The sequence below is a fragment of the Nipponia nippon genome, unplaced genomic scaffold, assembly GCF_047370975.1.
Source record: "Nipponia nippon isolate SJK-2023a ecotype South Korea unplaced genomic scaffold, ASM4737097v1 scaffold_5, whole genome shotgun sequence".
NCBI lineage: Eukaryota > Metazoa > Chordata > Aves > Pelecaniformes > Threskiornithidae > Nipponia > Nipponia nippon.
The window spans coordinates 89,234,712-89,250,890 of NW_028262369.1; the positions used below are offsets into that span (position 1 = coordinate 89,234,712).

The window sequence follows — 16,179 nt, forward strand, 5'->3', positions numbered from 1 at the left end:
TACTTTGCCCCTTGCTTCAGAAATAGTCATTTAAAGGCTTATTAACCATTATTTGAATGAATGCTAATATACAGTAAAATGCTGAGTAAATGTGTAAGAAACGAATGGTAAAATGCACTGAGTTGCAACCCCTAACAAAATTACTGCCATCCAGAGTCTTTCTGCATATTTTTTCATTGTATCTTTTGTAGAGAGATGATCAAATTCACCTCTCTAAAACTCTGACTGAGAACAGGAATGATCTCAGCCAATACCTGTCTGGGAACAGTTGTTGGTTACCTCCAAAGAAACTTCCCTCTCCCTTCCCAGAGCTGCCCAGCTCCTTCCCTTGTGTGTGTTGTTTTGTTTCCTGCAATGCATACGGATCTGTGCAATGGTAGACAGAGCCTGTGCACTGTAGTCTTAGAGCAATGTGGTTCCTGGGCCAAGACATAGTCCTGGAAGGGATTATGGGGGTTCCCACTGTACAATATAAATTTGATCTTGTGTGCTGCTTGTTATCTTTCAAAAAGCCCCATGATCGCCAAAATCTTCACCTGCTGGATATCTAATTTTCCACCATTCAATCTCTTTGGCTCCATTTCACCTGCTAATTAAATTTTTCAGCCTTAATTTCACTTGCTGGCTCTTCTGGCTGTTCGTATCCATCCCTGAGCATGAGTTTAGAAGGGAACACGAGCCAACTTTCACAGTAGTTTGCTTCACTGTTATTTACGACTCGCTTGAGTTTTCCATTCCAGGTTTACAAATTAGCAGAATCTTTCGAGTGAATTAGCTGCCTGCATGAAGGTACAAGGTGTTTTATAGCCTCTCACTGACTTAGAGCTGACACTCAGATGTGAGCTTCTTTATTAGAAATAAGAGTTACAGAGGTCTTGAGATACATTTGAAAGAAAGGGAATGGTAAGAAAAATTTCAGCCTCTTCTGTTCATAAGCTGGAATCCTATATTGTCTCATGCTTAGTGAGCTTTTGTTTTTCTTTTCCATATATACCTAGTTTTCAAACTGCACATCACTTTATTTTAAGGAAAGGCAAGCACTAAGCTGTCCTGGGCACCTTGTCTTTTGGAGCTGAATTCCATTGTTTCTCTTGATATTTTTGGGATTCAGGAGCCAAAAGCACTGAAGCAGAATCATCACTGTGACAGCCTTGTCACACTTCAGTGGCCCAGGTCCCCACTAAGCCAGTGTGGCAGCTCTATCATCAAAAAAATGGGTGACAGTACTGTCATACTGCACAGCATCAGCCCAAACTGAGGCCTGAGAAGGAGGAACAGCAAACTTTCTGCTTATATGATCTGTAGAAGCGACAGTTTCATTCACCCTTTCCTACCTACATCTCCTCTACCATATACCTTCAGTATTAGTCTGCTTGTAGATCCACTTATACTGTCACATCCAGTCCTTTGCTCTTCCAGCCTGCTCTGACTGCTCTTGCCCCTGACATCCCTGGTGCCCAGTCTCTAGTACGTGCCTGAGAGATCTGGTCTCCCCTGCTCCATTATAATCCCTTTCTTTCTGCACTCGCAGACACTCCCTCAGCATCCAGGAGTCAGAATTACCTTTTTTGATTCCTTCCTGAATCATATCTGACCTCTCATCTCATCCACCCTCACTCTCTGTTCATCCCTGCTGTATGGCTGCCACCTTTTTTTCTCTTGAAATGAGGTAGATATTCCCTTTTCTTCATTCTGAGCTCTGTACAGATCTGCCCTGTGCCTCTGTGACTGTTCCTCCTGTCCTGCCTCATCCCCATGCTCTACCCACTCTTCTTGCCTTTGCTGCTCCTCCTACTTGCACCATCATTTTCTTGCAACCTGCCTCCTACATTTGCTTGTTCTTCCCAAGCATCTTTACTCTTTTTCAGATCCTCCTCATGAGCCCACTCTCATTGCATTGATAGCTTCTGCTCCCAGGATAGAACTTTTTTTCCCTCCTCCTCATATGCCCTTCCTCAGCCCATACTTCAAAATATCAGCTCCTATGTGATTCATTTGCCATATAACATCTATCTTCTTTTGCTTGATTCCTCATTTTCCCTCTCCACCTCCTTCAATTGGCAAACAAAATTTTCTGGTTGGCATTCAACAAGACAACTTTAGGTGTCAAACACTGAATTAAGGCCAAGCAAGCAGCATTCAAAGCTCAGCAGCACCATTTTGTAGAAAATAGCAGCAGCAGCAGCAGCATCAAAAAAAAAAGATACTTAGGATTTAGATATGAAATTATTGCAGATGTACCATTGCCTGCACAGCAGCTGCTGCAGCTCAGGTAGGCTCTTTGGCCTAATTCACAAGCAGGCTGCAACGTAGGCATGAGATGGCTGGACTGCTACTGTTGTTATTATTACTGCTATTGCTTTTCACCTGTATACCTGTTCTCTACACCTTTCCTCTTTCTCCAGGATTGAAGATAAACATGTCTCTCCTTTGGTCGTGTTATCTGCTGGTGTTGCAACATGATAACTCCAGGAAGCAGCAAATGCAGCAGTATTGCAGCAGTGGGAATTTGGGTATATTAAGTTGTTGCTTTAGGAGGATTCCTGCCTAAAGAGTATGTGGTCTAGACTGTGGTCACTGTGTCTGCATGAAAAACAGACGTGGCTGACATAGTCTTTATGTCTGTTATAGCCTTGTGATAGTAGCATGGAGCTCAGCACAAACCCAGTATTTGCTCACATGCTGAAGTTAACTCTTGCATTGCCTCCACTGCTCTGATAAGCATCTCTCAGGTATCTCATTTAATACTAGATTGGGTTCACTACCGGCATTAGTTCCCCTCCCATTATCATGGCAGCGGGAGCATCTATTTCAGGTGAAGAATGAAGAAATGTGCTTTCTAGGCTCATTTTCAATCAATAACTTTGTCATGTCTTTCTCTCTCATTAGTACTCTGGGGTCACCTGACCTTCCTTTTATAATAGGGAGCTGTTTCTTGGCCACCAGTCTTATATGATCTGCAAGGAAGGAGCCATGCTTCTTCCAAAGAGTCAGCCGGAGTGTGGCTGACAACGAGGCATGTGTTCAGCTTTCCTTGGAACAGCGTGGGCACCTGGGAATAAGTCTGCTGCTTTTGCTAATGCAGACCTGTGCACTGCCACTGTTGCTGCTGTCGTGACCCTTCTGCTTTGGTACGATTTCTCTCTCGTGCCACAGCAGAACAGAGCAGAGCTCAGGGCTTCTCTTGCGGCAGGGCTTCTCTTCTGTCGGGGCGTGTGAGGGATGCTAAGGTTTATTTAGAATCACAAACACTGTGAAGTGAAGTGAATAAACAGAATCATAGAATGCTTTGGGATGGAATGGACCTTTAAAGGCCATCTAGTCCAGCCCCCTGCAATTGGCAGGGACATCTTTGCCTAGATCAGGTTGCTGAGAGCCCCATCCAGCCTGGCCTTGAATGTTTCCAAGGATGGGGCATCTACCACCTCTCTGGGCAACCCGTTCCAGTGTTTAACCACCTTCATTGTGAGAATTTTTTTCTTTGTGTTCAGTCTAAATCTACCCTCCTTTAGTTTAAAACCATTACCCCTTGTCCTGTCATAGTAGGCCTTGCGAAGAAGGCTATCCCCATCTTTCTTGTAGGCCCCCTTTAGGTATTGAAAGGCCTCAATAAGGTCTCGCCACAGCCTTTTCTTCTCCAGGCTGAATAAGCCCAGCTCTTTCAGCCTTTCCTCATAGCAGAGATGTTCCATCCCTCTGATCATTTTTGTGGCCTCCTCTGGACCCGCTCCAACAGGTCCATGTCCTTCCTGTGCTGTCAGTTCTTTCCAGCAACATAGGAAGTGCTGTCAGTTCTTTCCACCAAAAATCTAGCAGATGAACAGACTAAACTCTAATCAGCCATTTTTCTGGGTTAAAAGAGAATTAAACAAGTTCACAGCCAAGTGGGCCTCATTTATGAGACAATTCATGACACAGGCCCAGTGCAATTGGCTCTTACCACAGCTTAGGAGATAGGACACTTTTGTCTGATGCAGTCCAAGTTTTGCCATAGATGTCCATGCCTGACCAATCTGTGAAAGCATCCAAAGTCCTCGTTTAGATTTGAAAGATGTAAATCTATAGTTAACAGAGATGCCTAATTACAGCTTCTTCTTGAAGAAAAATAAGTCATTTTCCCCATACCCGAGTCAAACCAGTTAGGGATTCAAATTCAGATTCTGGGACCATTTCCAAATGGTCCAGTTTGAAGTACAGAAAATGCTGGGATTTTGAGGCATTGGCTGTACAGACAGAAAAGGAAATGTCTTAATGAGATATGCAAAGCAGCATGGTCTCTGGGATAGGGCACCAGATTGGGATTCAGGAAACCTGGGTTGTTATCACAGCTCTGCTATTGCTTCTTTGCCTTTGTGTGCTTTAGATTCCCTTCTAGCCATCTGTTTGTCTCAGTTACTCAGAGCAATGTACCCAACCTTCCTGTACACACTTCGCCTGAGAAATTTGGTGATGTTCCACCTCTCACTGTGCCTGACTCCTTCCTCTCTTCCCCTAACCCAGCACATGGGATGATTGTCACTCCTTCATCAGCCTCCACTTGGAGGCAACTTCCCTCCTTCCTTCCTTCTCCCCTCTGTTGGTGGCCCTGGCAGAGCTGGCACTGGGCTAGCAAGCCCTGTTAGACCTGTCCGACTGTCCAGAGCCACTCAAGTGCAGTCTTAGCCACTGGTCCTGGCAACATGAGATGGAGCCCCCTGGACTGGCCTTGCATCCCAAAGAGTTTATCAGCTCATGTCCTCACTGCCTGTACTGTCCTTTCCTCTTTAGTTGGAACCACTGATTTGAACTGGGAAGTGTGGATAATGGAGCATAAACCCTTCAGTGCCTTGCAATGGCTAATAGGACAGGTAAATATTTAGGTGCAACTGCTCCAGTGTGGGGAGACTGGTGAAAGCTGGCTGCCGACATGAGCATGAGGAGCACTGGTTGCCTGGGAGGCAATCACTCTCTTGAATGTTGATACCTTTTTGCTAGAGACCTGTCTTGGACACTCATGCCTAAGGGGCAAAAAGCCGTACAGTCAGGAACAGCCATTTCCCTGTGCTCAAGTGGAAATTATTGTAGATTTAATGATAAAAGCAATGCTGCTCAGTGTCCCTTCCACGGCCAAGTGGAAAAGTTACTAAGAGAAACAGCACCACAGCAGAGAGGTTTACCCAGGCAGTTTTGTAGCAGTGCTGGTTCTCAGCGTACTTATGGAAATATTTGTTGATTCCTTCATATATCCATCATCGACCCCCTGGACAGTTCAACCCTTGGAAAGATTTGCATTTTCCTGTCCTGGGGATGATGTCCATAGACATAAAGGGGATGCAGGGATTTTGTTTTGATCAGAATCCCCCAATCGTAGCATCCTGGCTGTCAGAGCAAACTAATGAAACGCATTCTTTGATTGTTTTAAGCTTTTCTATTATTGTCCCTTATAAATGCTGTTAGACATCTTTCTGAGTACACATGCATGGGAATGTTCACAGGAAATGGGGAAGTACTTTGTGAATCCTTGCAAAATTTCCAATAATTATGTTTTAGCAGCCTGACAATCAATGCAATGAATTCAAACAGACAATATTTTTAATAGCACATAAAAAATAAAATTCTTCTGACTCACTTATATCACATGCCTTTCCATTAGAAAGAGCAGAAAGTGCTTTGCATTGAACTTCAAGTGTTAATGTCGTGACTGTAGGAACCTGTGCTTACTCTAAATTCATTCCATTGTCTGTAATTTGAAACAAGGTCAAGATCACCTCAGTTCCAATTACTGTTAGCTGAGGATCTGTCTCTAAATGTAAATGTATCTAGTAAGACCCTTCTCCAGCGTCTACTTTGACCATTTCTCCATAAATGTTAAATCTGCCAATAAGCTTCCACAGTCCAGGAACTCCAGCCACGACGTGTGAATGAATCAGAGGCTGCTGGAATCAGGAATGGAGCCAAAGAGACTGTAGAGATAGCTATTATTTAAAGGTAATTGAGTGGAATGGGCAATGGAACAAGCTGAAGAAAAATAGAAGCCCCTCAGGATGTCCACTCTCTGCCTTTCACCCTGCGGCTGAGGTCCCAGGTTCTTGGTTGAGTAAATCTGCTTTTCTGCTTCTCTCGAAAAAGAGCCTAAAATCTGCCTATGTTTTCCCTTCTAATGCAAAACTGTGTACTCCCATCCATGCTAATGTGAGAAGGGCTGAGAGGTCGTCCATTTGGGTTGCCTTCCTGTGCTTGCATTGGATATAATGTATGCTTTCTGGAAAGGAAAACTGAATAGAAGATTTTGAATTGTGGCTACTTAGGAAGTTAAGCATCTCACTGCACCCAGGCACCGAAGAGCACCGTTAGTGAGAAATGGAGAAATTTTCACTACATCATAACATGCACAAATGGGAATTTAGATACCTAGTTTTAGCTCTCCTGAATCTAGCTATGAGCAACTGACCTATGAATCAGAATGAAGGCATTTATTTAATAATTTTTAAATACTTTAACAAATTGTATTCTGCACAGTACTAGCCTATATGCATGATTTAATTTCCACTCCCCTTGTCCCCCCTCCCTCATTCATTGTCATTAGCACATTCCCTCTTTTTGGTCTGTAGCAGCAGAGTCTCGGTTGAGGTGAGACTGTGCTGTTTGGGTGGAGGCTAGATCTTGCTTTAATTGAACAGGCAAAAACAGAGGAGGACTTTGATATCGGTTGGCTACTTGTGGGTTAAAATGTAAAATACAGAAGATACAGTAAATGGACTGCTAAAATCATCAGACTGCATGTTATAATCAGGAAGCAAAGAAAGCAACAGAAGATTTTGCATGTTCCCATGAGTTATTAGCAGGTTATATAGGTCTTTGGTTAGAGCCAGGTACCATTCGTGGTTCTACTGGTGATTCACCTAGCCCTTGAGTATGATGTTTCTGTGCTGTGCTTTCCCCATCTGTAAAAGTGAATTATTTATATTCATTCCCTAGTGTAAAAGCTTTCAGATTCACAGGACAAAAAAGTTATATGGGGCCTGTTCCCAAGTCCGCTGAAGACACCAGAAAGACCCTTATAAAAGACTGTAAGTCCCTGAAAGCACAGCACAGGACTCATTGTACAACTGCAATCAATGCTGTGGGGGTTAGCTCATAAATTCATAATAAAATATTTAGTCTCATGATGCATTTTCTGTGAACAATGGGTAGATACTGTTGAAAATACATTATATCAATAATAATAATTCTGAAAATGTATTAGTTCTCCCTGTTTTAGGGCTTAATGGAAGCAGTTTATAATTTCAATTCTATGAAGATAAAATAAATAATATTTCCATCTGTAATATGTAACATACAGTGTGTTGCAAAATGTTTTTAGAAACATTCAGGCCATTTTGGGATTATGGGGTCACAGGTGTTACAAATTGTTTTGCAGTTCTGTAAGCATTACTTCTTCTTTTAAATTTGAATTTATTCAGAAACATTATCTCTATCATCCATGTGAATATAGTGGGTTTTCTCTTACAGTGCCCTTTGCTGGGGGGCAAAGTGTTTAAGACATTTTGCAATGTTTCTGCAGCCGTATGCTACAAGTGTGTAAGGGAAAAAGAAGGTGTCAGATTTCTTGTTGGACCGATAATCTTTTCGTGGATCCTCACTTAAGCAAAATGTTAAGTATGACCATTAAGTGGGCAGGATCCAGAGTGTACTGAGGCTGTGGTTTGAGGGTTTCTGGATCAGAATCAAAATGTGAAGTACTTCTGTGATCCAAACACAGTTTGAGGGTAAGATTTTTTCATTGATCTTGAGTGAATACGGTGTCTATCTTCTGCCCGTGAAGGTTACAGCAGAGTTAGATGCCTGGAATGAAGATCTACTGAGGCAAATGAATGATTTCAATACCGAAGACCTCACTCTGGCTGAGCAGCGTTTGCAGCGTCACACTGAGCGGAAGTTGGCCATGAACAACATGACCTTTGAAGTCATCCAGCAAGGGCAAGATTTACACCAATACATCATGGAGGTGCAGGCTTCAGGTGAGCAGAACAATTTGATCTCTATTTTATATGAGGGAAAAAAAAAACAACAATAAACAAGAAAAAACCAAAACCCCCAAAATGCACATCAAGCAAAAATACCCCAATACATACCAAGTACATCAGCTTTTAACATAAGTATGGGCAACACCTATCTTTCCACTCCCAGAACTGTTCCACAAGTTTTGGGAATTCTTTGATTCAGGCTTATATGTCAAAAATTGCTGTTTCTTTGAGACCGAAACTCATTGAGGAAATAAAGCTGACTTTCAAGTTTTGTTCAGAAAGTTTCACAACGGCAGGATGGAGTCTGTGATCAATTCCAAAGTGGATGGAGAGGGGAGGGCAAGACAAGTTACACTGGTATGTCCTTGTCCTTGCACCAGCTCAGAAACAAGCACCGCAGGGAATCATGAGTTACAGATACTGGCCAGTCAGCCCTCAGGTCTGGATGGAGTCTAGTTGTTCTAGACTCCTAAGCTTGTTAACCTTTCTGCACCTAGACTTTATTGAGAGGTAAACTGACCAGATGTGCTGGTTTTGTTCTCCGCAGACTTGAGTACCTTTTCTCTGTGCCACATTTCAGGGTGCAGACATGCCTGAGGGAGAGAGAGAGGAGTGAGGGGAGAAAGAAGCTAGCTATCCAAGAGCCCCCTGGGAGAGAATCCAAATATGAGAGCTTTGAAACCGGTCGTGAAATGGAGCTCTTTTTTCCAGCCAGCTCTAGCTGGAATTATTTTGTATAAAAAGGGAATATGATAAACCATACTGGAATTTTCCTTTTCAGTGTGCACTTGAGAGTTAAAGGTAGCAACTTGGATGTGAAAAAAACCTTTGGCGTGTGCTCTTAAATGACAGACTTGATTCATGTTGATAGGGAGTCTGTCTGATACTTTTACTCTGCTTCTCAGCAGTAGGATCCTATTTCTAAGACGTCCTATGAATCAGGATTTTTGTATCTGTGCATTTTGCATTTGGAAAAGGAATATCATAATTCAGATTAATCACTGCGTAAAGTCCAGAAGTGAATGTTACTTGTGAAGTGTTTTAACCTTCTTAAATGTCTGGAAAGAGTGCAAAGCAAGAGTAATTCCTGTTCTTTCCCTCCCAATTTGCACTTTCAAAATAAAAAGGATTTTTACGGTTTTATTCTTTGGCAAACATTTTACCTCTAGACACCCACCTTTAAAAAAAAAAAATCTGGCAGTACGCAGCCTGATTTGGCAAGCTGCACGCAGCAGAGACTTAAGGACTGCTACAAGAATATGTTGTGAACTAGACAATACGGTGTATTGTGTGAACCATGTGCGTGAGCTTCTATGAGATCTGCCCACACTATGCCTGGTCCTGTACTTCAGCTCCCTTGCTTTCTGGGACAGAAAACTTGTCCTAATACATCAGTTAAAATGCTCCCCCCCCCGCCCCCCATCCTGGAAGAATCTTAATATGAGTAGGAATCCATGGGAGGTAAAGAATATGATCCAGAACAGAGCACAGTCAGGAGTCTCAGTGATTGATTTTTAGGAAAAAAAAATAATTCTGTGTTTGTCAAGCAGTTAGAAACACCTTCTTTTGGACTGCAGACAAAAGATTAGCCACTAAATGAAGTGACTGTTAAAGTATTTTTATAAGATTGTCTAAGATCACTTTCTATGAAGCCTACCCAGTAAAAATCCATTGCTCCCAAAGGCAAGGAAGCAGAAGCCTCATGGGGATGTAGAGTAGCTGTAGTTAATCAAAAGTAATGGCCATGTCTGCCATGCACGGAATGCTAAATGCTGGGAGAATGGCAAAACAAGGGAGAGATTTGCCCTTGGGAGCCTACTGTTTCTTATTTCAATAAAGGACAGTTATACTCCATAAAAAAATTCATTTAATTTTATTCCCTCTTTCTGAATCCTGTATCATAGTCATTCAGTGCATAAGTTAAGGGATGATTGTTCTTACTGCCAGAGCTTTGAACTTGCAGGGGTTCGGGGAAATCAGCTGCTATTGCTGCTTCCTATTGTACAGTGTCACCACTGCTGCAATCAAAACTCAGCTGTAGCCATAGAAGATAAAGCCAGAAAAAATATGATTTTTCAGGGACTTTCTACCTAACTAGCCACTCTTAACTGACCAAGTTTCTTCCCTTCCCTGTAATTCTCTTTGAGCTTTATTCTTTTTATCATGTCACCCAGGAAACTGATTCAATTTTGATTACTCTGGCGTTTGGCTTGGAGGTCTTTAAGCTAGTAAGTCTGTCGGATAAAATCACATCCAAGTTTTTCCACACGTGATGCCTTTTTCACTTGGAAATCTTGTGCAGGTAGAAAAAGAAGGTTTTAGACATTCGCCCATGATTTTTGCATGTCCGATGCAGATTTGGAGCAGCGATTCTTGCCAGGATATGGAGTGTCTGGAAATCCCTGTGAACATTGTCATGTTGGTACAATAAGTACAGTGGTCCTGGGATGCACCGTATCAGACTCTGTGCAGATATTCAGGCCATCTGTGCATGCAAGGCATCTATGTAAGTCCAGTATTTCCAAAGCTTCATACGGCTCAGACTTATGTCCTGTGATTCCTTCCACTACTCCAGCACATGTGGGTGAGCCTGGTTTGAATTGGCCTGTTTTCACCATCAGAATAATTATTCTTTAAAGAAATGTTTGTTTGTATTAGAGGATATGTAAAATCTGTAAGTTGGGTTATGTTTTCTGAAATTTTGCAGTGCTCCAAATTGTCTTCATGTCTCACTAAAATCTGTGTCCTTCGGGAAACATATTTGCATTTAGAGAATATTATAACAGTATTCTCAAGATGACTGGACTTTTTAATGAGCCAGCACTTTTTATTTCAATGAACCTATCTTCTATTTTTCCAGTTTGATTGTAGCTCTACTACTGATAGCAAAGCTAAATACGTGGGCAAATATTCTTAAAAACAGGTGTTGATTTTTGGGTGTCTAACTTGATATGTTGAAAGGGCCTGGTGTTTCCAAAAGCGGAAGCTCAGACATTTTTGAGAAATCCACTTCCTATGGAAAGTTTAGGATCATAATTCAGCAGTGATTTAACATCTCAACCTGAGCTGCAGTGATGACGCATTCCTATAATTCATTAGCATACGCACCTCAGTCATTCTGCTTCTAGGTGCTAAAAGTAGTTACACTCTAATTAATAGCTGATTAATTGGTTGCACAAATTTATTTGGTTATTAAAGTCCGTTTGCATTGTCAGTATCACTGTCATAATGAGCACCACAGTTAGGAGTTGCTCATGGTTTACAGTGCTACCTTTTAATGTTTTAGAAGCAATTTGTCAAGTCAAGCCTTAAATACACTGCAAAGCTGATGCTGGGGAAATTTATACAGTCCCTACCTGTTTATGTGGAAAATTCAAAGCCCTTTTGTTTCCAGGTTGTCAAGCTAACATCATTCACCTCTTTTCCCAGTGTTGCATTGTTTAAAAAGGAAATGTAAATCTATTTCATTTTGTTTGTGATGTCATTTAAAGTTAGTTGTAACTATAGTTTATATTGCAAGGAAGAGGATACTAACCTTTCCTGTCACAGGCTTTTAATAGTTCAGCCTAAGAACAGATTCAAAGCAGTTTCAAAACAGCTTTGTACAGGTCAAAAAGCAATACCCCTGCCTTACACTGAATAGTGTCTCACATGGCAAATAGCTCAGGTGTAACTAATGTATGTTTTGTAGGATGCCAGTTACTGTGGTTCGGTACTCTTTTCTGTAATATTTTTTTAAAACATTTTCAAATCATTATCCTTCACTTGATATTTGGTGCACTGGCTGAGACATTAGAAGAAAATGGCAACCAAGTTTGGTTTCAGCTGTGCTTTTCTATCTATCAAAACACAATGTAAAGATAATACGTATGAAATTATTCTGAAAACAAGGCTTTCTATTTTGCAAACCATTCTTTGAGAAGAATAAGTGCTCTCGCTGCATGTGCTGGCACTGGAGAATAAATCTGTGTGACATATGACAAGCAAGAAAGGGCAGATCATTCATCATAGGGAGCGCAGGCTGCCCTTGGATAGCATCCCAGGCAGTTCACTGGTTGCTGCTGATGAGTTAGCACAATCAAACCCATACCAGCTGAGTGTGCATGAAGGAAAACTGTGCCTTTAATATCGAATAGGTGTGATGAAGTCAAGCATACAAAAAGCCATCATGTCCTGAGGATACAGAACCATATGCAGGCTAATTGTAGCAACAATGCCTGGTGTCTGGCAATTGAAAGGAACTTCACTCCCAGGAATAGAAACATATATTAAATTTCCAGTTCAAAATTGGAAGCCACTTTATTTGGTAATGAAGAAACTGTTTTATTTTGGCTGGGAAAGGGAATAAGCCAATCATTTGCATTCCCATGTGCTTTTTCTGATAAAACCAGAAACCAGGAAAAAGGGGATAGGGCAATCATAAGGTCATATTTATTTTACGTACTATCCTCTGTCCGCTGTGAGAGAGAATGAAAGTCACAAGTCTCTGAGGAGGATAAAGGGGGAAGAAAAGGCATCTTTCTAAATGGCTTTTAAAAATAGTGTCCAAGCCTTTTGTACAGCAGCTTCTAATTAACGCATTTCTTTTTTAATGTCCTATTATTCCATGAAATCAAATGGCTTTGGAGAACAGTGTAGTGTTTTCTCAGCGTTACTGCAATCTGATTATTTTTATATTAGGTTCCTGATCCTCCCTGTATTGAGGCCAATGGCAAAATTCCAGTAGACCTCAATAAGGAAAGAGTCGAGTCTTTATTAATTTATAATCATAGGGATTACAGTAATATGGGATGACGTCTTATTTCCTCCAGGCCAAACTTTCACAATTACACTGGTAATGTACCCAGCACTTGTATCATACCAGTGCAATAAAGAAGGAAGATGTGAAGCTCAGCGTTGTGTTTCATGTAACCACCACACACAAGGCTCGTAGGCTCATAAGGAAATTCATGAGGTAGGAAGGGACTCAGGAGGTCTCTGTTTCAACCTCCCGATCAAGTCAGGGTCAGCTATGAAATCAGACCAGGTCACTCAGGGGTTTATCAATTCCACACAGGATGCAAGGGATGGGCAATGTGGTCCTAAGCCACCTTTTCTCTCTGGTATGTGAGGATTGGATGAAAGTCAGTCTGTGGAATAATTCTGAATGAACTATAGGCTGGTTTAAACTAAATTGTTGTTAATGATCCTCTAAAGTGCCCAGATGGAAAATAAGTTTGCACTGTGGAGTTCCACACGCTTGTAGCACTACTGTAGATCTGGCAACTAGAGTTTGCTTCCTTTATTTCACATTTCTATTTTCTTAATCATCTTTTTTCTCTTCTAAGTTCTTTTCAACATGCATTTCTAAAGTATAAGTTAATGAATTACTGTAAGAAAGGGAGGGTTTTTTCTGTTTGGTGGGGGTTTTTTTATTCAATGTTTTTGAGCTACGATTAAATCATGTCCTATTGGCCAGATGCTGATGGGTGAGATGAGCAATGATCACCAGAGAAATGCTACTTTGTATAAAAACGTAGTGATGCAGAATAGGAAACTGGGAAAGCCAAATATTACATGGGGGAGAGTTTAGTGAGAAAGAATTACTCAGAGAGCTGCAAATCAATGCGTTAGGTGGCAAAAAATTTTGAAGCTTACATTTGTGCAACAACTGAAATTTCAAATAAGTGCAATGATATCTCTCTCTGCATGTTGCAGGCATTGAGCTGATCTGTGAAAAAGACATTGATCTTGCGACACAGGTTCAAGAACTGCTGGAATTCCTTCATGAGAAACAGCATGAGCTGGAGCTTAATGCTGACCAAACTCACAAGAGGTTAGAGCAGTGCCTACAGCTCCGGCACCTACAGGCTGAAGTCAAGCAGGTGAGAGTTTTTAACCACACTTAAGGGTCTTAAATGGGTTTTCAGCCATTACATACATGCAAACTGCTAAACCAGCTTCTGCCAAGTCACATACCTTTAGGCGGATAATCTTAATCCCCTTTTTCTTAACAGTACTTGATTTGCTGACAGATTGCAGCATGACCCTTTACAAAGAACGGAGGCCTCTGTTCCCTCTAGTGTGCATATATTTGGCTTCATAAATAGTTATGGGAAGTCTGTGCAGAACTAACCCTGTAACTTCTCAACTGGAGAAGCTGCCTCAAACTGCACGTGTTCTGGGAATGTAATGATTTGATTTGGGATCCAGACTTAAGATGTTGCGGAGAATTGGCACAAAGCAAAGGATAACTGAGCTGTGAGGTCTCACATTACAGTAGTTTCACCTTTTCATTTATTGCTCTACATCTGTTGACCTGCAGGAATCTTTTACATCTTCTGGGTGAGATAAAAAATTCTATCTGTGGTCTTTAGATCCTAGGACTTGTTTAGCCATCTTAGCATTGTTACTTTGCCTTTCTTCCAGATTTCATCCTAGTGTAAGCAGTTGCGTTCTGCCTCCCTAGGTTTCCCCTGATATTTAGTTTGGATGCCTCACATTTCTTTGTTTTCCTTTGCTACACAGGATAATGCTACACTTCCTGCTTCCTAATCCATAGGTGGCTTCACACGTCAGTGTGTGTCTGGATTCCAATGGAACAGTCTTGGTTTCATTAGGAAAATCAGGAACATTTTTCCAGACACCTGGAATATTCAGATTTCTGTTTTACCAGTACAAATGGGGGTGTGGTGGTTTTTTTTTTCCCCAAATACTACAAGGTGTTCATGAAAAAGATTTGCTTCTTAGTTTACTGGGAAAAAAAAAAAAAAACAAAGAATATACTGAGTGCTCAGTACACATGATCATAGTTATTCTTTCTTCAAAAGTGAATATTTGAGTGACACTTTATCTGAAATGTTTTATTATTGCTGGCAAAAAATCCTTCATTCTCAGACAACTCTCAAGCTGGAAGCTGGCAGCACCAACACCAGTGCATACATTTTCTTTCGGAGTCCACTTTGATGTGAATATTTTGCAACCCTAAATGAAAGTAGCACAGAACTCTCCTAAATTTTTATTTTGAAAATGTAGTTATTTTGCATTTGTGATAACTGAAGGCCAGCTCGTCATGAAGCTTCAAAGCTCTATAGAGTGCTTCGGCTTTCTTCAGGAGGGGGGGAAGAAAAAAAAAAAAAAAGAGAGAGAGACAGACTGTGATATTCATAATCACCACCTTAACATGATTATGAAGTGTATCCTTTTTTTCCATAGGTTCCCAAAGTTTCTTACACACAACTTAGCTAAGCTTGGAGTTTTGTGTGTTAGATTTGTGATGAAGTAGAGCCATTTTAACTTATGATAGAAAATAGAGGGGAGTAATATGTGTAGCAGAAATGCTAAAAATGCAGGTTATCGCTATCTGACCAAGTGTCACTAGCCCACTTGACCAGGATGAAGTGCCAGTCAGTCAGCTCTGTGGCTGCTCCTGGAGCCGTACAGTGGCAGTGCAGAACTCTCTGCAGGTACCTGATGTTACTTGCCTCATTATCAAGTATCTGCTGGGCCTTAACTATTTTACAAACCAAAATCTAACCAAAGGAAATGGTTTTAGGACTGAACTATCTAATATGTACTGTGAGAGGAGAACAGCTGCCTTGAATTAGTATTTCCTTAAAGGAGCTTGGGACCATCAGAGCCTTCATTACTCTGTGACCTTTCAGCAAACCAATAGTGAAGAATCATTTTATTTGTTCAGCTGAATACTAAGAGCTCCTTTTGTTATTAACCTATAAATTACCACAGCTACAGTTTCCCTTAGAAAGAGGCAAGTTAAAATATATCTGTACCCTATCTATCTGGTTTCCTGTAGATGAGTCATATTCCCAACCATTTAGTGAAATTGGGAAATATATTGATTTTGGCTTGTAGTTCATCTCCAGTCTAGTCCAGATTTCCTTCACTTTCATTTTAGTGCATCTGAGATGATGGATGATCTCATTACCAAATTGCTCTCACTCTTGTGAATCAGTTGCGATGTGGTTGCCACAAGACACCTACTGTAGCTGTGGTTAAGTTCTGCTGACATAGTAAAATTGGTCAAGGCTGCTACGTGTACATGTGTTTGCATTTTGATATAATGGCTCATGGAAATACAAAGTCTTTTAACTGTCTCTATCTATTTAAGTCTCATTTACCAGGGATTTCTGCTTTATATCATATGCACTAAGAGTTTGAGTGCCAAGACAATGAA

At 41.1% G+C, this 16,179-nt stretch overlaps 1 protein-coding gene across 12 annotated transcripts in view; it reads left to right on the top strand.

Moving 5' to 3' along the window:
* KALRN (kalirin RhoGEF kinase) overlaps positions 1-16,179 on the top strand; it is a 532,514-nt gene that overhangs the window by 335,240 nt on the left and 181,095 nt on the right. For all 12 annotated transcript variants that reach the window (XM_087734558.1, XM_087734567.1, XM_087734559.1 and 9 more), the window contains 2 exons: positions 7,805-8,000; positions 13,704-13,870. In XM_087734558.1, coding sequence (XP_087590684.1) covers positions 7,805-8,000; positions 13,704-13,870 — 363 coding nt within the window. The remainder of the gene's footprint in view (positions 1-7,804; positions 8,001-13,703; positions 13,871-16,179) is intronic.